This window comes from Thermobia domestica, chromosome 10 (genome assembly GCF_964235325.1).
Source record: "Thermobia domestica chromosome 10, izTheDome1.hap1.1, whole genome shotgun sequence".
Classification (NCBI taxonomy): Eukaryota; Metazoa; Arthropoda; class Insecta; order Zygentoma; family Lepismatidae; genus Thermobia; species Thermobia domestica.
In genome coordinates, this window is record NC_137463.1 from 74,502,742 (window position 1) to 74,529,842 (window position 27,101).

Sequence of the window (27,101 nt, forward strand, 5' to 3'; positions counted from 1 at the left end):
ATTTAAAATATTTGAAGAAAACAATTAAAAAGTACACTATACATTATAATCAGAGAGGAAAAATAAATAATTAAAAATACATTAGTATATATTGCACCAAGAAATAGTGTAACGTGCCACAATAAAAGCTTTTTCTTTTCTTCATAGGAAGAGAAGAATTGGAAGTGGAACTAGAACTGGACATTTGTAACTACTACATTTGTAAGTGGCATAGGTCACTTGGATTACATACATATCTGCGTCTTTTATTTTAACCCATAAAGTGGTTGAAAGGAAGTACGAAAATAAACTTCAGCCACTTTTGACATTCTATCAAATATTTTCATTTTTTGAAGGAAACAGAAGCAGATTGAAGAAGTATGTTCAAGCTTAGCGACGCAACTTTATACAATTTCCAGGCTAGTATTATTACAAATACACATAATGTAAGAAGAACCATCGTCTTGAAGCAAATCTCACTGCAAATAATTCTGAAGAGAAAAAGATTTCCTTTTCCTCTAGTGCAACGTAATCCTTAGGTGGTAAACATCTATTTAAATGTAACTTGCAATATGCTCGATGAAACTTATTTTGTATTAATCTCTTACTGAACAACCAAACGAAACAACTTGATTTATAGACCTACTATTGAAGATGAATTGGAGGCGGGTGGGGGAAAGTGTTCTAAACGTTAAAAAATGCATAAGAAGTGAGTATCATCATGGCATTTTGTTACACCAGATCTGTAAAAAGATCAATTTTGGTTGCAATTTGAAGTTAATTTGTTGGCCTCCAAATCTTTCCCCAAAATCAAGTTTCCATTACACTAAAATCAGGTGAATAATTATAAAGTCCTAGATACTGACACTAAGGAGCAGCAAAAACATAAAAATTATTGCTGTTTACCTGGTTAATTAATTAAGTCAATTAATATATACTATCGAAGTTTCAAAGATAACCTTGAAAATGTAAATTACAAATGTAATATAGGTGACGAACGAGGCAAAACGGACAGGTTGTGTATTGATGTAATAAGACTCAGCAATGATATATTCTTAGCAAATGGACGAGAAATTTTATTTCTTGTTAATCACTAAAAATCTGAATTAACAATATTTTAATTCTAGATCGATAATAATAAAAATTAAAAATAATATAGTAAATACAATTTAAGCTCAAGCAAGATACAGGATCTTTATTTAATAAACTTACTAGTCTTTCCTCAGACCTGATACAGCCTGGCATAACAGTTTACAGCTTGTGGCTAAGTTCACAAAATCACAGGGATAAGAGCGCAGAGCTTGAATATCGAGATAGAATCATGTTTAGTATTATTGTAGTGACTTTACTTTGAACGTTTAGTGGTTATTTTGGCATCTATGGGACCAAATACACTAAATACAAAATTTAAAAAAAAAAAAAAAAAATCCTACCTTGAATATGAAAAGTCACGCTGCGGCTAGGAGGTATAACTTCTTTTACGTCCGCTTCAAATCCCATGTCACTAATCAATGTTGCCACCTCTTGAGATGAAATGACATCGTCATTAAAAATCACAGAAGCTTCACTTTTCTCGAGTGAAACATCAATAGAAGCTATCCCATCAACATTACCGATATGAGACGATATACTTCGCACGCACGAATCACATTTCATTCCTCGAACGGAAATCCGCGTTGACGATGGCATTTTGCTTACAAAGCAATAGCTGCTACATCAATGAATCCTGCGAACAAAAAATAAAATGAATTAAAATCTTAAATCACTAAATATGCGTAAGTATTTAGATTTACAGTACATTACTTCAGAGCGCACTAAATGTACCTAACAATTTTGAAAAATTAACTTCTTAGATTTAGAAGTTATTTCCAAATTAGAAAATATTATAATTATATCACCTTTATCACTATAAGGTTTAATACGTCACCCTCACCAACAATACAATTTGAGCTCATGGCGCTCTTCCTTGATTTATGAACTCTGATAAATAAGGCCCGGATTTTTAGGTTTTTATGAACACCATTTTAGCATTTTTAAACAAACAGTTTAGCCCATTTTATGATTTTTTAGCCACTTTTATGTTAATCTGAAATTACAAACTCAATCTTGTTATTGTTCATTGAAATTATTGCATTTTTTAAAAATTTATTATTTCTAAGACGTAACATACATCAATGCAACTTAATTTGAACCACAGTTGGTATTTTTAATTGAGAAGTAATTTTGCAAAACGCAGAACAAAATGTTCATTTTTACAATACATAGTGTAAAAGATTTTATACTTTTTTTTTTTTTTTTTTTTTTTTTTTTTTTTTTTAAAGCGAGAAAATGTTCGCTCCACACTACATAAAATTACGGCACATACTTCATACATGCCATCGCTTTCAATCATCACGATAGTTCCCAATTTGCTACTTACACTTGAAGAGCTGCTGTTATTTCCTGCATTTTCACGTATCCCTAATTTCGTATCAGAACTCAAGAAAGTTGTGAGGAGAATATATCGTTCACTATCCCTGGTACATCTTCCTTTAAAACTGTTTCAATTATGTTCATTGCTTTGTCTAGTAGAACAGTGATCCCCTTAGGTGTTCAGTTAAAGCAGGTCAGTCAGCGAAGTTGGTTTTGATGAATGGAAGTATAACTGCCATTTTTCCTATCCTGGAGAAAATTCTTTGCCCTCAAAATACAAGCGGTGCTGTCTATGACACTGACAAAAAGTGTCTTACAGAGATACAATATATGTAGGGCTTTCCTAACAACAGAAGCGATTGTGGCGTGATTTGTTTTCTCTAGTTATTTACAAAGAACTAGATGCAGTTTACCTGGTTCTGCAGGATCCCATTTTTCGATAACAATATTGGCAATATAACGGCCGCAATCATCTGTGGTTTCGGTGTTGTTGATAAGCCTGTTTTCTATGACACATTATTTCCTCATAATAATCGGCGTAGTACCATACAGCTAACAACCAAGTTCTCCAGAGAGAGATTATTGATTCTGGAGGAAGAGGTATTCTTGATATCATCTTTCTGAACGTCCGAATTCGACTAAGAGATTTCAGAAAAAAACTTCCTTCACAGAAGAAACTATATCATTTACTCGTAGGAATTTTTTTCTTACTTTTTTCGCCAACCGACTTTAACGATGTAAAAAGGATTTTATGTAGTGTGGAGCGAACATTTTCTCGCTACAAAAATTTTTTATGGGACAGTATAAAATCTTTTACCATATACCGTAAAACTTGTCATGGATGAAATAATGACGATTTTCTATTTCTTGTAACATTGCTTTTATGAGTGACAGATCTCTTGTGTTGTTCAAAATGTGATTTTTTTGTTATAACTCAATTGTTTTTGACACTTGACAGACCTTTCCGTCTGCTGAAAAATTGGAATCGTTAGCAGTATATTGCCGAAGTAAATTCCTTTTAGCAGCTTTAGCAGGCATCTTGCAAGTATTCACTTATGTTTCTGAAGACTGCTTACAGTACTTCCTGATCAGAACTAAAATTCAAAATGCAACTTAAGACTGAATCACAAATAAGATATTATTGTGTTTACTATCACAAAAATTATTTACCCGTTTTACTGGCCTTCTAAAGTTTAACTTATTATTTGTTTCCAACAGCGACCAATAAGCGGTATTACTCATTGTTTATAACGATCCATCCCTACGCTCTCTCGGATGGAAGTACCCTTTCGCCTAAAACAAAGTGTGGCGCATATAAAAGCTATTTCTAGACGAACTTTCATGTATACCGAAGAGGGACCTAGATACTACGTCTGCACTGCTTTTAAGATTTTTTTTTATTATACTTCTAAAGAAGGTTCGGTATTTTTCTCTACTGGAACGGAATAAGGAGTTAAGATTATAATGTAAATTGTTATAGACAACTGTTTATAGGACTGTCGGTCCGATTGCAATAAAGAACATATTAATGTTGATTCAGTGGATAACAAATATACCCCTTCCCCTCTCAGTTTCTTAAAAAGGAAAAATATATCGAACTTAGTACCCAAATAAATTTAGTTTTGTACAGGGTGATTCTTTTAAAATTCACGCATTTCATTTGGGTCTAGAATTTCTAACTGAAGTCCGATTTTCATGCGGTTTGTGGCAAATGATAAGGAAGGATGTGAGATTTATGGAATTATGTTTACTGGTTTAAATTTATCCGGGTTAATATTGATCTCCCATTCAACTTGCACATTATATTAATATGAATAATACAATTAAATTTGCAATGTTCATGTTTACACAGCTCCGCGTAACTATTAGGTCCAAACATTAATTGAGACAGCAAAATGGTCAGTGATACTGCAACAGTACAAAAGTCTAATATTGTTAGATCTGAAGAGTTGAACTACTGTCGAACATGTTAGTTTTAGTAAAACTGTTGTTCATTGTGAATAGAATACTCAACAAACAAAACTCTTTATTGCATTATATAAAACAAATAATTCCTGATTTCATATATAAAAATAAAAAAGTAGCGCATTCTTAGAAGTTACAGCCTGCAGATAATTAAAGGTAGCCCAAAAAGTAGCGTGTCACCCAGTCCGCTACTTGCAGCTCAATCTAGAAACACTGCGTGGGAAAACCACTACAGTACTGTGTACGTGTGTGTACTGCATTTTAATGAACTCCCCTTCCTTCCGTCATATCTTCCGGTATATAGATGGTGTTGTCACAGGACTAAAATATTTTTGGGGCTGATTGGAAAACAGTTTAGTGGACGAGAAAAGCTCCCTGCGGTCAAGTGTGAATCTGTAGATTGTTTAACTTCAGGAATATCATGAAAGCAAAGATCAGCAGCATCTATTAGATATATCCCGAACAATAAAGTTTGTCAGTTCGAGATCGTGGCATTCTGTCACATTCTATGAAGCCTAATTTCGGCCAATATATTGCTCAGGTTGTAGTAAGTTTGCCCAAGCCTTCTCAAAACTTGAAACAACTTAGTTATCTTGAAACCATGCCTTCCTGCGTGGTTCAACATCAAAAATTGCAAATTTTTTGCTGACGGTCCTAAACGTGTTTTCTAGCAATTCACACATCGCATGACCTACTACAAATTGTGAATCTAGTGAGTGAACGCATTGTGTTCTTTGCACATCCTCAAAAGTTACGTTGGGTATGATCGTTGATGACAAAGAACACATTCGAGAGCTTGGATTTAGAAGAATTTTAAAAGTAATGATGCGTTTCTAAAGGATAAACGATTAGATACTTCGGGCCATCTACGATAAACATTGAAGCTACCGATTATAGTGAAATTATTTACTGGAATATTATCCCATTTTATCGGCCCCGGTTGGTATTAAATATGATATTTTACTACTGTAACAAATAGATATTCTACAGAAACACATTCGTACTAACGAGCAATAACACTTTCAAATGGCATATGAATATATAATACGCTTCAAATATAAATATGATTTAATATACACCTGGTATAACTTCTTTATATATGATTAATCTATATAAGCATTATAAACGTAACATCCCCAAAACAGACGGTAACTACCCTTATAATCAATTACATTCAAAACTCACAATATTTATTATTATTATTAAAAAAAAAAAAAAAAAAAAAAGCTTTCTAAAAGCTAGTATTTCCTTCAAAACAAGCATTTTCCATTAACACCTCCCAATGTTACGGGAAGTTTGAGATAATGATATTAAACCAATTACTAATTCCAACACAGAGCCCACCAGAAATATCGTAAAGTTAGCCTGTCATACTCAGGTATTAGAGAATTGCGTTATGGCTATATCACATGTACGCTGTTATCAAGATCCATTATACCTGATTTCCCTCAAAAGTCAGACTTTAAACTTGCTCATATTGAAAAGAAACAGTAGAAATAGCAGCGAACCTAGACTGCCTTCCAGAGGTTGTTTTCATTAGCCAATCTTACAAGTGAAGAACGTAGACTTCTAGAATTCACTTAAGGTTCAGATTTGTTCTCTGCTTACAAAATATTGCAAACCAAACACATTGTTCTACCTGCTAGGTAATAAATTTCTAAATTCTTGCTCTAAGATTAAAAAAATAAAATAAAATTAATTACTATACACGAATTATATATATATATATATATATATATATATCACGAAACTATTTACAAAAGCACTTCAAAATTTACACGTTAACCATTTTGTGGTTGCCAAAGAATAAATGTTGCATTTGAATGTAACCGTAAAATTAAGCTACCTATAGAATTCTCAAGATGCAATGTAGGGAAACTTTACGAGCAACTAAAGTTCTCCTACTCGCCTGCCTCGCTCACTCAGGCTCCAACACTTCAGGTTACGAAACAAAATTGCTGACGTGCAAATATTCCTACTAAAGTGGATAACTTTTTAGGTAAACTACCAAAGTTAATACTACGGTTCGTATACCACCCGCCTTACTGGTTGTATTCCGGCGTCCCGACAAAATACTGAGGAACGCAGAGTTTTGCCGCAATTTGTGGATTTATGTTCAACGTTCTCCATTGTAAATTTAACATATGTAATTGCCACGAAATCGATACCTGTCATCATAAAAATGTCATACCAGTTTGCAATTCTCTTGTTGCGAGATTAGTGCCACTAACGGACGGTAACAATTAAGAACGACCTACTTGATATGATATTAATCTGAAAAGTGTCCCATATTATTCAAATCGTTCTTACTATGCACATTAAAATTATTAGTTGACCAACTAACACGACAAGCATTTACAAGTGGAGTATGAAACCCACTTGAAACACGACTATGCATGATTTATGATAAAATTATATAATTCCAGGGTTAAGTACTGTATTATCGGACTAATTTTAGGAAATCTACTGGGTGAATTGGAAAATTAATTTTGATCTGTGACAAAGTGTTAGTGAAAGCTTAGCGCGGGAATAGGTAAAGTTAAGAAAGTGGTTGTTGCTGATGTAAGCGGCAGTGTATGTAGAGGCTATTTGACGGAGAGGTACACTTGTTTTGATTTAGTGGCGGGAAATACAGTGTGAAAATGGCGCGTATATGCCAAAGTTGTGACATATCCTATTTGAGTTTTATAGAATTATATAAAAATAACAAACGTGTAACCTAACCTGCTAAGTGGCCACTACGACGGTATATCTCTGCACGTGTACAGAAGTTGTATTTTAGACATTATTCGAGCAGAGGACTCTACCCAATTTTGACGCTCTTCTAACATTTTCAGTTTAGGTTACAGCTTTGTATTTCTTTTAACAGAGTATGCACTAAATGAGGAGCTCCATTGAACAATGTTTAGCAAAAAGAGTCCAGCTATTTTTTCTAAAAAAGTTATAATTTCGGTAGGTTTTATTCACATTAGGTTAGTTTTGATTACTTTATGTTAGATTATATTAGCGTAGGGGTCCGGCATAATTTTCGAAAAAAATTATAGAATTTCGCTTATTCCTATTAATACTAGATTAATTTAGGTTAGTTCAGGTTAGTTTAGGTTAGATTATGTTAGGCCTAAGCCTTGCATCTTCCATTTTTTACGTACTTCTTGGCCCTGTCTGCTAAGCATTTACTCTCCATACTTCTTGCAGGTTGACTTCAGGAGGGCTCAGTATAGACGTATGGCATAAAAACTACAGCGCATAAAACACGAACCAACTTCTGCTAGGTGACCACTAATAAGCACGAATGCTATCTAACCGAGTCAGGATAGAGTGCAGCAGGGGGTCCGAACGGTAGCGACAGGGATATACGTATAAACGAGTAAAGCGCAAGAGCACACTTTACACATACAATACTTTCACTATCACTCAAAATCCATTTCAATATCCTGTACACTGACAGTTATATTCATACCTTCATTCCTTCGCAGAAAATGTTTAACATCGTATTTTAGCTATAAACTTTCTATTTGTAGAACCGTCTGCTCAAGTGTACCCGCATTTTATTTTTACAAGTAGAGTGTTACTAATATAAAACCATAACAAGTGCTACTGAAGTTCGCATCATTGCCAAAAGCCAAAAGCCACCTGTTTTCACTACTCTCGTTTACATGCATACCCACCGTAGCTAACCTGCGTGCTCCCTTTCGATATCCCCACAACGACATAGCAGCTTTGCCCAGCCCTAACTCGACTGGATAGCATTCGTGCTTTCTAGTAGCACCTCACATAGATTGGTTCGTGTTTTTACGCCATACGTATGGACCCTGTATTTATACGTAAATAGTAATTTTCTATTCCAAACTGTAAAAGTTTACACACCTCTTTTGACACTAACTGACTCGTATTTCAACCTAATCTAACCAAATGTAGCATATTTGGTATTTTTTTTATTATTATTATTTTTGTATAGTCTGGCGGTACAGTACATTCGCCTAGTTCTATTTCTTTCTCGGTTTTAGCTCATAAAAACGTTGTAATTATTCGCATAAAATGATACATTGTCACTAAGTAAACTCGTTACCAAAAATATGGTTTAAAGGACACGATGTGAATATTATTTAATTTATTAATATTTATAAAATTTTGATCGTTCGACATGGACAGTAAATTATAAAATGCAAGGAAGAACAAAATAAGCATATAAAGATCTTATACCTAATGTAAATTGTGATTGTTTTGACACGGAAATATAAATCCACTAACGAGATACTATCCTCTTTTCAGTATTTTACATCCACTTACAGGAATAGGGCACAAAGAAATATAAGCAGTAACTTACATGTAAAATAGGTAATCTTCGTTTTATTTTGAGTCACAGATCCACTTGTCATTATATTTTTACACATTTGGAAAATCCTACATGATTCATAATACCATTCAACCTTCCATAACATACGGATGACTCCTTTTCGTTTCTCGTTTGTTTGTTGTTGTTGAAGAGTGAAACAAAAGCAATTAGAAGCTGCGATATGGGGTATTTTTGAACGTGTCTCAAAACTATAGTGGCAATTGGAACTAAGGCTACTGGAATTGCTATAATGGATTAGAGCCGAGATTCACAAATGGGGAATTTTAGGGGGAATAATTAGAGAATTTATGTACATTAAACATGGCAAATTTTTAGCCCCTCTCTCCCACTGGCACACTTCGTAACCCAAGGGCGAACCCCTTTCCCCCTTTGTCACGTAATGCTTTTTGATTTTTTTTTTTTTTTTGTTTCTTTTCAACAATTTTGCCTTTTTGGAAGTTATTACAATTTAAATAAAACTAATTTTAATGACAGTACTTTCTGTTACAAAATGCTTGTATTCTGAATAAATCTGTAGGTTTTTTTTTTTTTTGTTACCAACAAAGCAAAATATTAGCAAATGGTAGTATCGTAGGTTAATAATATTTTAATCCTATAAGGTGTTGTTTAATTAATTACCATAGGTATTCTGCTACTGCTATTATTGGCAGATCACTTGCTGCTGAGAAGCTTCAATGCTCCATGGCCTTCCACTAAACTCTTCGGGCCTTATGCAGAGTCGTAATGACGCGTGATTAGTGCCATACTAAAGAGTCCGACTAACATATGTTTCCTGCAGGTAGTTAGGCTTTTAGCATGATGCTAATCATACGTCAAACGGACTCTGCATAAGGCGGTTCGTCTTCACATACGATTTTTCTGTTTTGATATCGTCCATTAATTGCAATCTCCTTCGCCCCCTCCCTCTGTTTCCTGCCACCATACCCTCTAAAACGACCCTCATGATACCGTTCCTTCTTATCCAATGCCCCAAACAGTTTCTCTTCCTCTTCTTAATAAAACTTAACGTTGTTCTTTTCTCCCTACCATTTCTAACACCATCTCATTTGTTTTCCGTTTGACCCAGCTAATTCGCTCCATTCTTTTCCACATCCAGATTTGAAAAGCTTCCAGTCCTTTCTTTCTTTTTTTCGTAATGTCCATACAGTTTCATATGTTTCTGACCATACAGTAGAATACTCCACACGAAACACTTTATGAGACTTTTTTTTTCAACTCTGTATTTAAGGTCCCACAAAATAGTATCTTCTTCCTCCTAAAGACATCTTTCGCCATTTCTATCCTTGCTTTTATTTCACGTTCACCTTTCATATCATTACTAATAATACTACCCATGTATCAAAAACTAGTCACTTGTTCTATTTTCTCCCCTCCTACTTCTATATTTGACACCGATCCCTTCGTTCCAAACACCATGCCTTTTGTCTTTCTAACATATATTTTCATTCCATATTCTTCACAGCCCTTCATCAAGTTTTCTAACTTCTTATTGATTTTCTTTTCAGATTCTGCAACAAGCGCTATATCATCTGCAAACCGTATACGCGTAATCATTCTACCTCCTACTAAAATGTTGTCTTCTTTTTGTAGGCTGTTATTCACTATCTCTTCCAGATATATATTAAATAATGTAGGCGAAAGACAGCATCCTTGTCGAACTTCCGTTCCAATTGCACTCTCCTCTGTCATTTCCTCCCCTATTCTAACACTTACTTGTTGGTTCATTTGTAAGTTTCTTATGAATTCTACTTTCCTTTCTAACCTAACTTTCTTTAGAATTTCCAATAGCAATGCCCAATTCACGCGGTCAAAAGCCTTTTGCACATCACGAAATACTACATACACTTCTTTCCCTTTTATTATAAACCTTCCATCGATCACTCTTAATACTGTAATCCCAATGTTTAGCAAAAAGAGTCCAGCTATTTTTTCTAAAAAAGTTATAATTTCGGTAGGTTTTATTCACATTAGGTTAGTTTTGATTACTTTATGTTAGATTATATTAGCGTAGGGGTCCGGCATAATTTTCGAAAAAAATTATAGAATTTCGCTTATTCCTATTAATACTAGATTAATTTAGGTTAGTTCAGGTTAGTTTAGGTTAGATTATGTTAGGCCTAAGCCTTGCATCTTCCATTTTTTACGTACTTCTTGGCCCTGTCTGCTAAGCATTTACTCTCCATACTTCTTGCAGGTTGACTTCAGGAGGGCTCAGTATAGACGTATGGCATAAAAACTACAGCGCATAAAACACGAACCAACTTCTGCTAGGTGACCACTAATAAGCACGAATGCTATCTAACCGAGTCAGGATAGAGTGCAGCAGGGGGTCCGAACGGTAGCGACAGGGATATACGTATAAACGAGTAAAGCGCAAGAGCACACTTTACACATACAATACTTTCACTATCACTCAAAATCCATTTCAATATCCTGTACACTGACAGTTATATTCATACCTTCATTCCTTCGCAGAAAATGTTTAACATCGTATTTTAGCTATAAACTTTCTATTTGTAGAACCGTCTGCTCAAGTGTACCCGCATTTTATTTTTACAAGTAGAGTGTTACTAATATAAAACCATAACAAGTGCTACTGAAGTTCGCATCATTGCCAAAAGCCAAAAGCCACCTGTTTTCACTACTCTCGTTTACATACATACCCACCGTAGCTAACCTGCGTGCTCCCTTTCGATATCCCCACAACGACATAGCAGCTTTGCCCAGCCCTAACTCGACTGGATAGCATTCGTGCTTTCTAGTAGCACCTCACATAGATTGGTTCGTGTTTTTACGCCATACGTATGGACCCTGTATTTATACGTAAATAGTAATTTTCTATTCCAAACTGTAAAAGTTTACACACCTCTTTTGACACTAACTGACTCGTATTTCAACCTAATCTAACCAAATGTAGCATATTTGGTATTTTTTTTATTATTATTATTTTTGTATAGTCTGGCGGTACAGTACATTCGCCTAGTTCTATTTCTTTCTCGGTTTTAGCTCATAAAAACGTTGTAATTATTCGCATAAAATGATACATTGTCACTAAGTAAACTCGTTACCAAAAATATGGTTTAAAGGACACGATGTGAATATTATTTAATTTATTAATATTTATAAAATTTTGATCGTTCGACATGGACAGTAAATTATAAAATGCAAGGAAGAACAAAATAAGCATATAAAGATCTTATACCTAATGTAAATTGTGATTGTTTTGACACGGAAATATAAATCCACTAACGAGATACTATCCTCTTTTCAGTATTTTACATCCACTTACAGGAATAGGGCACAAAGAAATATAAGCAGTAACTTACATGTAAAATAGGTAATCTTCGTTTTATTTTGAGTCACAGATCCACTTGTCATTATATTTTTACACATTTGGAAAATCCTACATGATTCATAATACCATTCAACCTTCCATAACATACGGATGACTCCTTTTCGTTTCTCGTTTGTTTGTTGTTGTTGAAGAGTGAAACAAAAGCAATTAGAAGCTGCGATATGGGGTATTTTTGAACGTGTCTCAAAACTATAGTGGCAATTGGAACTAAGGCTACTGGAATTGCTATAATGGATTAGAGCCGAGATTCACAAATGGGGAATTTTAGGGGGAATAATTAGAGAATTTATGTACATTAAACATGGCAAATTTTTAGCCCCTCTCTCCCACTGGCACACTTCGTAACCCAAGGGCGAACCCCTTTCCCCCTTTGTCACGTAATGCTTTTTGATTTTTTTTTTTTTTTTTGTTTCTTTTCAACAATTTTGCCTTTTTGGAAGTTATTACAATTTAAATAAAACTAATTTTAATGACAGTACTTTCTGTTACAAAATGCTTGTATTCTGAATAAATCTGTAGGTTTTTTTTTTTTTTTGTTACCAACAAAGCAAAATATTAGCAAATGGTAGTATCGTAGGTTAATAATATTTTAATCCTATAAGGTGTTGTTTAATTAATTACCATAGGTATTCTGCTACTGCTATTATTGGCAGATCACTTGCTGCTGAGAAGCTTCAATGCTCCATGGCCTTCCACTAAACTCTTCGGGCCTTATGCAGAGTCGTAATGACGCGTGATTAGTGCCATACTAAAGAGTCCGACTAACATATGTTTCCTGCAGGTAGTTAGGCTTTTAGCATGATGCTAATCATACGTCAAACGGACTCTGCATAAGGCGGTTCGTCTTCACATACGATTTTTCTGTTTTGATATCGTCCATTAATTGCAATCTCCTTCGCCCCCTCCCTCTGTTTCCTGCCACCATACCCTCTAAAACGACCCTCATGATACCGTTCCTTCTTATCCAATGCCCCAAACAGTTTCTCTTCCTCTTCTTAATAAAACTTAACGTTGTTCTTTTCTCCCTACCATTTCTAACACCATCTCATTTGTTTTCCGTTTGACCCAGCTAATTCGCTCCATTCTTTTCCACATCCAGATTTGAAAAGCTTCCAGTCCTTTCTTTCTTTTTTTCGTAATGTCCATACAGTTTCATATGTTTCTGACCATACAGTAGAATACTCCACACGAAACACTTTATGAGACTTTTTTTTTCAACTCTGTATTTAAGGTCCCACAAAATAGTATCTTCTTCCTCCTAAAGACATCTTTCGCCATTTCTATCCTTGCTTTTATTTCACGTTCACCTTTCATATCATTACTAATAATACTACCCATGTATCAAAAACTAGTCACTTGTTCTATTTTCTCCCCTCCTACTTCTATATTTGACACCGATCCCTTCGTTCCAAACACCATGCCTTTTGTCTTTCTAACATATATTTTCATTCCATATTCTTCACAGCCCTTCATCAAGTTTTCTAACTTCTTATTGATTTTCTTTTCAGATTCTGCAACAAGCGCTATATCATCTGCAAACCGTATACGCGTAATCATTCTACCTCCTACTAAAATGTTGTCTTCTTTTTGTAGGCTGTTATTCACTATCTCTTCCAGATATATATTAAATAATGTAGGCGAAAGACAGCATCCTTGTCGAACTTCCGTTCCAATTGCACTCTCCTCTGTCATTTCCTCCCCTATTCTAACACTTACTTGTTGGTTCATTTGTAAGTTTCTTATGAATTCTACTTTCCTTTCTAACCTAACTTTCTTTAGAATTTCCAATAGCAATGCCCAATTCACGCGGTCAAAAGCCTTTTGCACATCACGAAATACTACATACACTTCTTTCCCTTTTATTATAAACCTTCCATCGATCACTCTTAATACTGTAATCCAATTGAATCTCTTGTACCCTTACCTCTCATGAACCTAAACTGTTCCTCCTCAACTTTTTTATTTGTTCTTCCATATGGCCTTCAGTTCAGAATTCGAAGCAAATTTTTTGTTTCCTTAGATATAAGACTAATAGTTCTATAATCCTCACATTTCCTTGGGTTCGATTTCTTAGCCATCGGTATCATGATCTTCTTCAGGAAGTCTTTTGGCCACTCTCCTATCTTATGTATTTCATTGCAGAATCAAAAGTATTCTTTCTTGCCCTTGTCTCCCATATTCTTAATGAATTCGATTGATATAAGCCGTATTATCTATCCCAGTTGCCTTTCCATTCCTAATATCGGATATAGCTTTTCCAAAGTCATCCCGAAGAATACAAAACCCTTTGTCATCCTCGGATACTTTATTTTTCACTTCAACATCTAAAGGCCACACGGTCTATCCCTCCTCTCATATAATTCGTGAACATATTCTTTTCATTTTCCTGCTGACTTCCTAGTCCTTTGCTGACTACCTTCCCGTTTTTTTTTTCTTTTTTTTGTACTGCCATCGTAATATCTATCCTCTTGTCTTATCCACAGTTCCACACATTTCACCTTCTTGTACATTTCCTCATATTTTCCCATTCTTCTATGTCCTTGTATTTTCTTTTGTAAAACTCTTCCCTTGCGCTGTCTGTTTTCCTTCGCAACTCGTTTTCTAACTTTCCTGTACATCTTTCTACCCTCTTCCATATCAACCCATTTTCACGTCCTCCTTTTCCTCATTTTCTGCAACACCTTTTCTGTGACCTGTGGTTTCTTAGCCGTCTTGTATTCGCGGTAACCTTCTACTTATTCTGCAGCCTGTTGTATGCAAAATTTAATATAGTGTATTGAACTTTGTTTAACTAAACAGTCTTAATTCTTCGAAATTGCATATTGTCATTTCCCACGGAAATTGTATCCATTCTCATAGGCCACCGATGATTGGCAATGAGAAAGTACTGTTGAAAATGCAGGTGAAAGAGGATCTAAAGAACTTATATAGACCTCTTTTTCAGGGATGCAGCATGCTTTATGTATTTGAAATCTACCAGTGTCGACGATGCAAAGAAGCTCCCTTCCTCTTTTAAACGGAACGCATAATTCTTTGGCCCTATTCCTATAAATGCATTAATTTCCCACCCTTCAGGAACTTCGTTAGTTAGTTCACCCATGTAGGAACCCAAAGAAAGCGGAAGTTTTTCATTACGTGGCTGTACAAACATAATACTATCGGTGTCGCAGTACAACACACGGTCAGCCCCTACTGTTGTTAATAATTCATAAAGTTTTAGACGTGCCCATGAGGTGATGAACGCGGCAAGGACAACATTTGAGAACTTCCATGGTTTGTTTTTGTTCTCAATGTTTTTATACGTTACAATGAGATGCCGCTCTCCAATAGGTAATACAGTTTGCACCTCGTATTGTGGTGCCCACAGATAAGTCAAAAATTTATCAGGAGTATCGAGAATTACCGATTGCGATAAATCCGTTCGCTGTCCCCATTTTCCATATAGCGAATTGAGGAATATTTTAGAAATATACCTCAATCCCGGGTTCTTCCTCATATTATCATAATTTAATTTAATGCCTTCATGGGCATAATAGTCTGCAATATATCTTTGCTGGTCTTCTTCGGTTTTGCAAGAAGCAGGAAATCCCGAAGATTCCTGCTTCATTTGAAGAAAGGAATTCACATAGTCTTCAAACAGACCATTTGAATTATCCTCCTCGCCGCCAACCAGGTTAAATTCCCAGATTTCAATTACTTGCAGAATTTTGTATCCCAGCTGTAAAGCTACATGGAGTTCAGGGGTACAGTATGTGCCCGTTAAGGTTCGCTCGGAATCTCTATGCACGCAATTGTCAATACTTTTTTCCATACACGTATGGCACAACCCAAACAAAAGACGCCCATTACACGCATATGGTAACACCGGAAAATACAAGTCATTTGGGGGTAAAACAGTGCATTTTACTAACCCATGAATACTTTCCACGTTTGGAAAGTCTGGCCCCTTGTATATTTTTGGCTTACCTACAGGCATTGTTTTACGTGCCATCACCCAAGGGTATAACGATGTTACATCATAATATGCCACGGTTTCCTCGCTGGTACACTCGAACAAAGCATTAAAGCATTCTGTACGACCACCATGAAAACTATCTTTTGGTATTAGATGATCAATAAGATCCTTACAGTGAGTTTGAATAAACTCCTGCATGGTCTTATCAGTCTTCACCCAATGATCCCATTCGCATTCCCACATTTGAACAACATTAAGATTTAATTTTTTCAGGAATGCTATTTTCGTGGTGGTTCTTTCATATCGGTCTTGTAAGGATATACCTTGCTTAGAGGTGGAATCCAAAGACACGTGTCGAAGTGTAGGATAGCAGGTTAAACACCCGTGGAAAAAACAACCATGAAATTCGAAAACTGTATTCGTTCGAGGTTCAAAACCATCAACCTTATACCTCCCAAATCGTTTTTCCAATCCATTCCCGGAATGTTGGATTTTATTACCCCTGGTACGTTCTAAATACCGTAACCAGTACATTGCCTTAAGGTTTTGTCGGTCACGATGGTCGAACCCATAGGGTGGAATAATTGGAATAATTTCTTTAGGCAAATATAAGGTACGATAGGTCAGTATGGCCAAACTAGCAATAGTAGGCGCGACGATAAAACATTGAATGCCATTCGTTTTTTCCTCAATTAAGTTTGAAAATTTAAATACAGCCTCTGCTAAAATTTTGACATCATTTCGACAATACTCCAAAATCTCATTTTGGAGATTATACTCCTCGCCACTTGCAGCACGTTCTTGGTGCCAGGCGATTAGTTGCTGTCTTTCTTCCGTGCTTCGCGAGTCAGGATCAAAATATTCAAGAGCGGGAACCGGACCTACATAATTTTGATTTTCCAAAGTGTTAAATAAATATGGGAAATCTCCCTTTTTCAAATTTCCAGATAGGCCTAAAGTTGTAGGGAGTTTTGATAATTTTATACCCATATACAAATATGTGTCACGGAAGTAAATCTTTTGTCCTAAACGCATTTCAACAATTTTTTGCCCTGACATTATTACTTCAGGTGTATGATGATGGCTCGTTATCAAAGTTTTAGCACAGAACTGCATATCATAATTACTCCCATTATGGGAAAGTACAATGATTTTTTTAAACATTGGTCGAGTTATTATTACATGATTAACAAATCCATCAATGTCTTGGAAATCAAACGAACGGATACCATTTTTATCTCCGCATACAAAGCAGGGATCATCCAGCTTTCCATCCTTACACTTGTAACAGGCATGAATACAATTTACGAAATTCACGTAATGTTCTTGTTCTCCCTGTTCATTTTTAGGAAGTAACATTGTTTCTACATCAAAGATTATGTATAAAAAGGCCTCTACATGTTGCAAAGTAGCAGCCTGAACAAAACAAATGTGGTCATCGTTCACATACGTATAACACGTTTTACAATAACGTTCACCGCATTCGTGTTCAGACTTACGACCTCGCATGTCAACCATATCACCACATTGGACACAAATTGTTTTTGTTTCGCATAAAGTCTTTCCGCGAACAATCACCGTTTTATGATTGGCAAAACATTCTTCTGAAGAAAACAGTCTGCGACAATCACTACATTCGCGTTTAATATCATTATTAGCATTAGAAACATCGTGATACTTCTCGCACATCCTACATTTGAAGTTACACTTATGATCTTCTGTATGATAATATCCTTCCAAACAATACTGGCAATACCCATTTTTGTTCAATAGAGTTCTAATGTTTGTAATTAATTCATAGTGTCCTTCAGTATACAAAATGAAAATTTTCTTTGATGCATGTATTCCAGGATAAATTACAGTGTAGTCTCGAGTCGATCGGTTCTTTCCGTAAATAACAATTTGGTAATGAGGCATTAGCTTATTTTGGAACTTTTTCGCATCATCAATAGTACATCCATCACGGATTTCAATGTCAACTTTAGCATTGACACACAAATCCTTTGACTGATTTAACAATCGTTTAGGATGATTTTTTAACTTGTAAACTTGGATATGACGGTGATCAGCCCTAGCCATCCCAAGGACAATGCTCTTGGGAAGACATTCTTCATTTTTACGTCCTGTGTCAGCTCCGAAGCTATATAGGATTGTAAAGTGGGATCCGAATCACTATGAAAAAGAAAGATTACAAGAAATGTAAAGTGAAAAGTATAACAAAAATATGTCTGAGGCGAGATTGGAACCCAGGATGCCTAATATGTCGGTTGTCTAGCTTTCTAGACCACACGGCTATCCTGGTTGACTAAAAACGAAATGAGATAGTAATAAAATAATTACGTTTCCAATGTAATATGGAAATATTACAGTGTACAAATATAATCATATGATATGTTGGAGAGGAAGTAAAAGAAAAGAAAATGAAATCTCTGAGTTTTACGTCCCACGGTTATGCCGGCTAGGCTAAAGGAGACGGTGATGATGAGTAATGAGTGAAATGAAGAAAGTGGGAGGAAACGGGAGAACCCCGAGGAAAACCACGCACACGGTGTTTGTTCACCACAAAGTTCACTTGGCGGGAGCAGGATTTGAACCCGAGACCCCATGACACCAGAGGTGAACGCTCTACCACTGAGGCACCGCGGCCCCAGGAAGTAAAAGAATATGTCACTTAACACGAAAGACAGAAATCAATAAAGTACTCTTCCAAATATTGATAAGATAATCGAGAACCAGTTTACAGAATTAGAAAGTGTTTCTTTCCTCGCGTATATCATTTTGTGTTCGCGAGTTGTCTGTTTATTCATTGGGGCTACAGAAATATGATGCAAAGTGCTCCCTTGTTTCTAGTGCATTCCTTTATTATCCTTTGTTGCCACATATCAGACTTCTGTATTGTACATTTTCAGCACATGTAGCTTCAATAGTGTGCAACACTGTACCACTACACTTCACTGTTACGTTTAGTAATAATAGTGCATTTTAAATCTGTGCACACTTGTATATGGTGCTATTTCAAATAAAATACTTTATGCTGAGTTGACAACACTGTTTCACCTATGGCAACACTGTTTGTGGTGTTGGATAGAGCATTTTGTTTTCATTATATTGTATAACTTTGGTTTTGATTACTTTAACGGGTTTCAAGATATTCTCTTTAAACGTACATAATTCTATGATATAATATTTTGGATATTCAAATTTTGAAGTCCTCTAGCTCCTATTCTTCTGGTCCATAGGACCTTAAATTTTGATCATTTTCATTTCTCATGATGTTCTATCAGATGTAGTATGCGGCATTCAGATTTTAGCGACAACTTGTGGGACCCTTCCGTGTGAGAAATGCAGTGCAATGATTATTCGATAAAAATACTTGGAATTTGAAATAATATAAATAGCATAAAACTGCATAGAGTTGACCGTATAAATGCTCTTGGTGTGTTAAATCTCTCGTTTGATACTTGTCTGAATCTAATTGTAAAAGTTGACTTAGAGAAATATAGGGTTTATAATGACACTGCGAAATGGGTTCAAGAATATTACTGTGCTTAAAATTTTATATAATGCATATGAACGTTCTAAACTAGAATACGCGTCGATAATTTAGAAATCTAGTACACAAAAATATATACAGTATCTAGAGTCAATTTAATGCAAATTTATGTGTTAAATTAACTGCATACAGGAACTTCTATCAGGTATTTCTATCAAATTTTTATTGCATTCTCTCAAAGCAAGAAAGACTAATTTTCTTTCATGTTTTTAAATAAACTTACATATAATGAGATTGATTCAGTAACATTGCTGTCAGGAATCTTCTATCATGTCCCGAACAAGAAAATGCGTTTGCAGTTACAAACACAAAGTATTGGAGAGCACGAACGTAATTGATATATCGCTCATTACATTTTGTATAATATTATCCAAATGGGAAGTCCTACAATAGATATGATTGCTTTATATGTAAATCAATGATTTAAGTATATAATTTACTATATAGAAGGATTTATGAATTGTAACTATGTTTACATGTTATACTGCTGATCACTATCAATAAGTGTACACTTGCTGTGTTCAATTTACATTAAAAAATTTAAAAAAATATGTAAATGTAAGATTTACTCAAGTTAAAATGATATCAGCCTCCTGTTTTAATGTTTTGGCAACGGACCTGTTTATTACTGTCTTCTAATCCTGGTCGTGTATACAGTATTAATTTCAGTAACCTAGTTTTCGCTCTCTTTTGCTGATGGCGGTATTCAGGGTTTCGGAAATCACGATATGGGGCCTTATTCGAAAATCTGTGGCTTTACCACTTTTCAAAGATTTTGCGGACTTCAACGCAACGCAAAATCTGGAACAAGGAATTGTAAGTGCTAAAACGCAGAAGTTGCTTTGCTTTGACGCAGACCCGTACAGTATGAGATCTCCGATCACGAATGCTCTACTTTCATAGTTGAATATTTTGTAATAATGATTCCTCACAAATATTACGTGTTGCAGTACACAAGTGTTTTTATCATTTATATAACCACATATAGTACATAGTTTTCGAAAAAAAACATGTGACTTACCTATAATCTGCCTCTCCTGTATCTTAGAACCTATAGCATGAAAATATTGACTTTCCTACCTATAACAAGCGCTCAAAGATTCCTCTGTTCATTTAAAGACAAGCTTCTACTGTATACGTTGACGCAAGTATTGTGTACATCTGTAAACAGCAACTGCATTGTCTTTTATACTTGTTGCACCCTAACGGATCTTTTGAATAAGTTACGTAGAGATGTTTGATTTCACATTTCACCACTTCCAGGTAGCGTATTCTGTGGAAGTTAAATCTAATGTATGAAATCATAACGTCCAATTTAACGGCATGTGAAGGCTAATTGGGTTCATTCACTTTCTTTGTCAAGTAGGCTGAAGTACCGTCCCGTTGGAAGTGCATTTGTTGACGTATGTTCTATGGTATGCCCCCAACGCAGGAGTAGCATCTCAAGGAAAGCAACGGAGATTCTTACATTCCTTTAGTTCCATTTAGATTACTTTCCGGGATTATTGGTCTAATTAACATGGTACTTTACATATTTACTGAAAATCGTCGCTGGAACTGAATTGCAATAGTTGCAATTTTCTCAGTCCAATTATGCCAATAATTGTGAGCATTGTAGATGCTGACTCTAGTAAATGTTGTGTCATGAGCGAACATGGTGTACCGAATTAAATATTGATTCCTAACTATCTATATAGAACTTCTATTCACTTTTCTTCGAAATACTAATGAAGTCTTTTTACTAGTTGGAAATAATGATACATCTCATCCATTAAAGATTTCCACATAGCCATTTGGTACCCGAACCCAATACGGCATGCAATGTTTCTAGCACCGGTACTTGATGTTGAGCTGAGTTCGGCAGACTTAGGTATCTGTTTGTGAATCTGAAGTGCCATTCTACTCTTTCTTTCCAAACAATTTCAGATCTGGTCACTCTGCCGAACTCCTATATGAGTTGGTTCGATATTTGGGCTCTTGTAAGTCGCCTCTTCTCTCTCACTCTCTCTCTCTCTCTCTCTCTCTCTCTCTCTCTATATATATATATATATATATATATATATATATATATATATATATATATATATATATATATATATAAACACGATAGAAACCCATATTTACAACAATTATTGAAATATTTTTGGGGAAGACCCAAAGAACTACAGTATAAATACCCCAATCCAAATGTACAAATATCAGGAGTTCGAAAAGTTCTGCACCATAAAGAAAATCATATTATTGTTCAAATGTTATCCGTTGAGTCCCACTCATTCTGTAGGCGGAATAGCACATTATTGCACATACTAGGGACATAAGCAGGACCTCTTGTTTTGCTTATATCTTTTATTATTTTGAATTTTTCCAGCAATCGTCTCAGGATGGCGTGGAATACTAGTTGTCGTTCGAATTGACTTCGATTGAAGTTACTGGCAAAATCTCAATGTGAGTAATATTCAGGTCCACGCTACAGTATTATTTTCTCATGTTTACCCTACGACAGGATAATTTGCTCAGCAAAAGAACAATAAAAAAGGAATTTTCATTTTTTTCTTATTGGGTGGAACTTCTCTGATGCCCAGTACTTGTTTTATTATATTTGGTCAGATTGATTGATTCAGAAAGTAGGTTACCTATAAATTTTCCTTTTCTCGTTTCAGATTACTGGGTACAAATAAGTGAGTGAAAGGAGATGCAGATGCAAGGTGAAAAAGCAAATGTGGTTTCCCTGTCTGGTAGTCTCAGTTATACTAGAGACGCAGCACAGGACACCTAGACAGCATCAGTCATGCATAACTTAGTGGAGAAATTGGTACGTCATTTAAGGTGACTGGTAGTATGCACAACAAACGTAATGACAATTTAAAGCCTGCCAGGCTGCAAAATATGAAAGGAGATCAACCAATGAGTTAGTTGTTGTGTGCAAGAGCTCAACGGATAGCATCCGGACCCTGTATAAGAAAATCGAGTGTCTGACGCATTCTTCAGTAGTAGTATCTATATAAGATCTCATGGTGGTACAGTGATAAAACGTGTAGGTCTATAATGAATGGCTTGTGGTTCTATCCGAGTTCGTGGTGAAATTTGATGAATGTCAGTTCAGGAAATATCCTGAAATTCTCCCTTTTCACTCTACTTTCACATTTCATCAAATCTTAAATTTACTGGATAATCACTAATTTTTCTCTTAAATTCGTATCTGTTAAGTGTAAAACTAAAGACTTATTTTGCATAGTAGTTTAAAAGAGTTTTACACATTAGCTATCGCACTTTCTCTTGATTTCTTTCGGTTGACAAGTAAGTTTACAACTTGTTATAAGTGTAATTCCTTAATTTCCTTCTTCTAACCAGACAGTTGTGTTTTCTGTATATGTAATCTAACTATATGCTTACAGAATTAGGGATATGCCAGATAAGCTTAATTCAGAATTTCGTATTGTATTATTAAATACCCAACTGTATATATATTTCATATATTTAAAAACTTAGAGCAAGTTTTCCTCAGTTTGTTGAATAATTATGAAATCAATATTTAAAAATTCTGATTCATGTACTTATGCTCATAAAATAAAGGTAAACTTTTTGTTCTTGTTGTGAAATGTATTTTATTCATTTCTTTTCATAACTGTATTGAAATAATCTAACATTTGAAACTAAAACACAAACATACAAATCAAAATTATCTAACTATTGAACAAAATAAAGAGACATATTACACTTTGTAAAAATAGTTACATCGTTTGAACTGATTGAAATGCATAATATTCATGTACCAGTATACGTAAAGCGGAAAAGAAGGCAATTGTTAATTTTATTGTATAATAATTCACAGGTTTTAAGTATTACATTTATAATAGTTACACTTCCATGCGAAGAGAGTAAGTTCTATAAAATTATGGCTAGCACACGTTACTGCTGTTTATCATAGAAAAGGCGCAGAATAATGACTACTCAATATCATGGATAAGTAATTCCAATTAGAGCAACCATAATCTTAGAAATGGCCACAACTTAATCAGTGTCCACTTTCACTTTCGAAATTTATCTATTTCCCTAAAATTGAACAGATAAATATATATGTAAATTAACATGTAATACGAACAAAGCTACTTAGCAACTACTATATATGTAGGTATTCTTGAACTGTTGGCCAGGAAAGCTTAATGACTACAAAGTAATTTTAGGTAAAACATTTGTGAAATGTAGAAATGTTCATTTAGTTGGAAAGAATATATACAGAGTAAAACTTTAGGAAAACTATATACACAGAAATATTAATATGAACCATTTACAAAGATGTAAATCTATCCTAGGTACCCATACGATAAAAGTACAATCAATAAGTATAAAAATGAGACTGTTTGCAGTTTCTCCTTTAAGCATCATTGCCAATTAGACAATACTTCAATTTATATAATACATGAAGAAGAATGTATTTTGCTATTATATGTAATGTACAGTCTTGTTAAAAATATTACTACCCACTTCTCTTTAAAAAGAGTTGTATCCTTATTTATCCAATGAAGTTCATTCATACCAAAACATAAATCTTCTCCGTTCAATTGCAATCCTTACTTCAAGTCAAAGTATTAAATTTCCTGCTCGCAGTTAATAGAATATAACCTATGATAGAGTAGTGTGCAGTGATATTTTTGAACAATACTATACAATGTAAAAAAAAGGATTTAAAACAGTTGAAACAATTCACGTGTGCCTCAGTTTTTGTTCAACCGTGCGTATACATCATAAAACATACGTAATATGTCGAAGAAAGAATAAAATCTTTCACCCTAAAGAGACGAGGAGGAACTGTTGCAACAAATACTATAATTGTACAGCAAAAGTCAAAACTACTTTTCCTAACAAATAAATTCGTAATGACTTGAAAAAACAAGGTGATTCAGTGGAAGAGCGCTCATCTCAGATTAGAAGTGAAGTGTCCTTGGTTTCATTTCAGGCCATGAGAACTTGTGGCAGAGAACAAAGCTGTGTTTTTCTAGTGTTCTTCCGTTTATTAGCATAATCTCAGCCCACCAATTCTTCCATAATAATTCATTTGAGTTCATCAGTCTTCTTCAGCCTTTGACATAAACGGTGACGCTTCACTAAACGTGCTATGTTGTGTACTAATTTAAGTGTAATTTTCTGAATCTTAAACAAAACTTATCAATGGTAAGTATTTTTATGCAATCCTCTACCTATTTGAACCACAGTTTTCAGAAAGGTCACAAGCAACAAAAATAAAATTTTACACGAGACGCAAAAAACTGAATAGCTTAGAAGTGCTTACATATTCACGAACGTAATTACGTATGGTCATTTGTTTCTACTATTAACAATATTGCATAAGAAAAAATTGACTTATTTTAAAATATAGGATATTAGAATATTGCTTTTTTTCGTCAGCCTGATACATCCTTCTTGGGAAATATTTTTGTTACCTATACTGGCAACCAAACTTGGGGTCCTGTGCATTTTCATAACTCTCTTAAATTTATTTATTAATATATCTTAATAAAACTCGATACACATGATTCTCATGGGATGGACTTTCTTACGAAATGTCACCAACCATTCCCCAGTGTTGGGTAAGTTAGTTGTGAAAATGTAACGCATTACAACTTACAAGTTACTTTACTTTCCCTTAAAATGTAACGCATTACAAGTTACTTTACTTTCCCTTAAAATGTAACGCATTACAAGTTAATTTACTTTCCCTTAAAATGTAACGCGTTACCTGCCCGAGGAAACTAACTGTTAACCTACTTTGAAAGAAACACAAGTAATGCGTTAACCTTAGGTCCAAAACTTTGACAAATACAAAAAAATCTTATTATTTCAATTTTTCCTCCTCCTCCTCCTCCTCATCCTACTACTACTACTACTATTACTACTATTATTATTATTATTATTATTATTATTATTATTATTATTATTATTATTATTATTATTATTGCACATTATGATTTTTCCCAATCATTGTAAATGTTTAGAACTGTACGTTGATAATACTAGCGTTGTCATATCCTTTCATGTGGACAGTTACTTCTAGTAATAAAGTAGGCCTGCTCATCAGTCACAGTTTATTCATATTAACCCCTAACTGTACATCGTTAATTATGGCACCCATCAAACATATCCACAGTAATAACAACTACAAAAAATGCGCTATTATTGAAATGCTATATTGCGCTGTAAAAAAATTCACTTTTTGTACGCGTAAATTGCAACAACTTTTGATCACTTCTTTTACGTATGTGTGCAACAGGAGAGTATATTGTATACAAAATGTGTAAGAAACGTGCAGAAACTTCCAAGATGCAAGTCGTGCACATTTCTCACACGTTTTGTACACACTTCACACTAGGCGCACAACAAGAATTTTAGGAATGATAAAAAATGGATTTAAAGATTGCAATCTTGGCCAAGAATTTTAGGAATGATCCAAAAAATGCATCAAAAGATTGCGGTATTGGCCGATAATTAGTTTTTGAATCAGGGGCCACAAACTATTTGAACGTCCCCTAAATCGAGTTTTCTTGTTTTCTACGGAATAACCACATCATACTGAGTTAAATGATCGTTTCGGGTTGGCTACACTATATGTAGTTCTCCAGATATAAGGCGTACAGGAAAATTTTTGATCGAAGAGCTTTTGATCCAAAAAGTGTAAGATGTTTTACAGCGTGTGTGTGTGTGTTGCACTATTTGCAGTTCCTGTAGCATATTGTAAAAACATTTTTGTTGACAAATAAAACATATTATAATGATTTTACATTAAAGTTTTGACGTTTTACTGACTAATTTAAAATCTACTTATTCAAGTTGAAAGAGTATATCGTAGAAAATCACTATATCATTGTCACGATAACCAATCAACCTTCTACTTAACCTACACTCAATATACATTTCTTTATTTAATCTCTTGAGAAAATGAAATCTTATCCTTTTTCTTACTTTGTTGCAATTGAAACTTTTTTTCTTGAAGTAATTGCTATTTCTAAAGTCTCCATAACAGAATAGCACTATACAAAAATGAAATATTGAAAAAAGCATTAATATAATATTAGTAAGAGCACGCGTAAACAAATTATTAACATATGGACAATAGGTTGATCCCAAATGTTTGTGTGGGTGCTGTTTCGATCTACTCTAAAACTTTAGATGCTTACTCAAATTTGTGGACGAACTGCTGGCTGTTGACAAATATTTCCTGCCGAGGCACTTCTGACACTTTATTTTTAAATTTTGTCCACTATCATCCTCATCGTCAGCTTTTAAGAAAAAGTATTTTTTCAAATGTTCGAACAGTAAAATATTTTCGTTCTTCATCTTTATAACAACAACACCAACCAAAGTAAATTAGACCACCATTACTCTCGCAGTTCAATCACTGAATGTATTGATTTTAAGCTGTGACAAAATCTTTCAGGTTCTTGAAATCAGTACACGTTATTTCCCTGAGGTTATACTTACCTTCTAAAAACAGCAATGACACTAAGATCTTATCTGTTTCTCTGTGTGC

At 34.6% G+C, this 27,101-nt stretch overlaps 2 protein-coding genes across 9 annotated transcripts in view; both read right to left on the minus strand.

Moving 5' to 3' along the window:
* Positions 1-8,839, minus strand: part of ATP7 (copper-transporting ATPase 1) — a 361,543-nt gene extending 352,704 nt beyond the window's left edge. For all 7 annotated transcript variants that reach the window (XR_014127060.1, XR_014127059.1, XM_081728114.1 and 4 more), the window contains exons 1-2: positions 8,684-8,839; positions 1,413-1,705 (exon numbers count right to left, since the gene is read on the minus strand). Coding sequence is in view for 5 of the 7 variants with exons in the window: in XM_081728114.1 (XP_081584240.1) it covers positions 1,413-1,668 (256 nt within the window). In the remaining 2 variants the exon portion in view is untranslated. The remainder of the gene's footprint in view (positions 1-1,412; positions 1,706-8,683) is intronic.
* A 14,321-nt stretch (positions 8,840-23,160) lies between these two features.
* Positions 23,161-27,101, minus strand: part of LOC145662498 (copper-transporting ATPase 1-like) — a 178,241-nt gene continuing 174,300 nt past the window's right edge. For both annotated transcript variants that reach the window (XM_081728134.1, XM_081728133.1), the window contains exon 20: positions 23,161-23,629. In XM_081728134.1, coding sequence (XP_081584260.1) covers positions 23,618-23,629 — 12 coding nt within the window. In that variant the 3' untranslated portion in view covers positions 23,161-23,617. The remainder of the gene's footprint in view (positions 23,630-27,101) is intronic.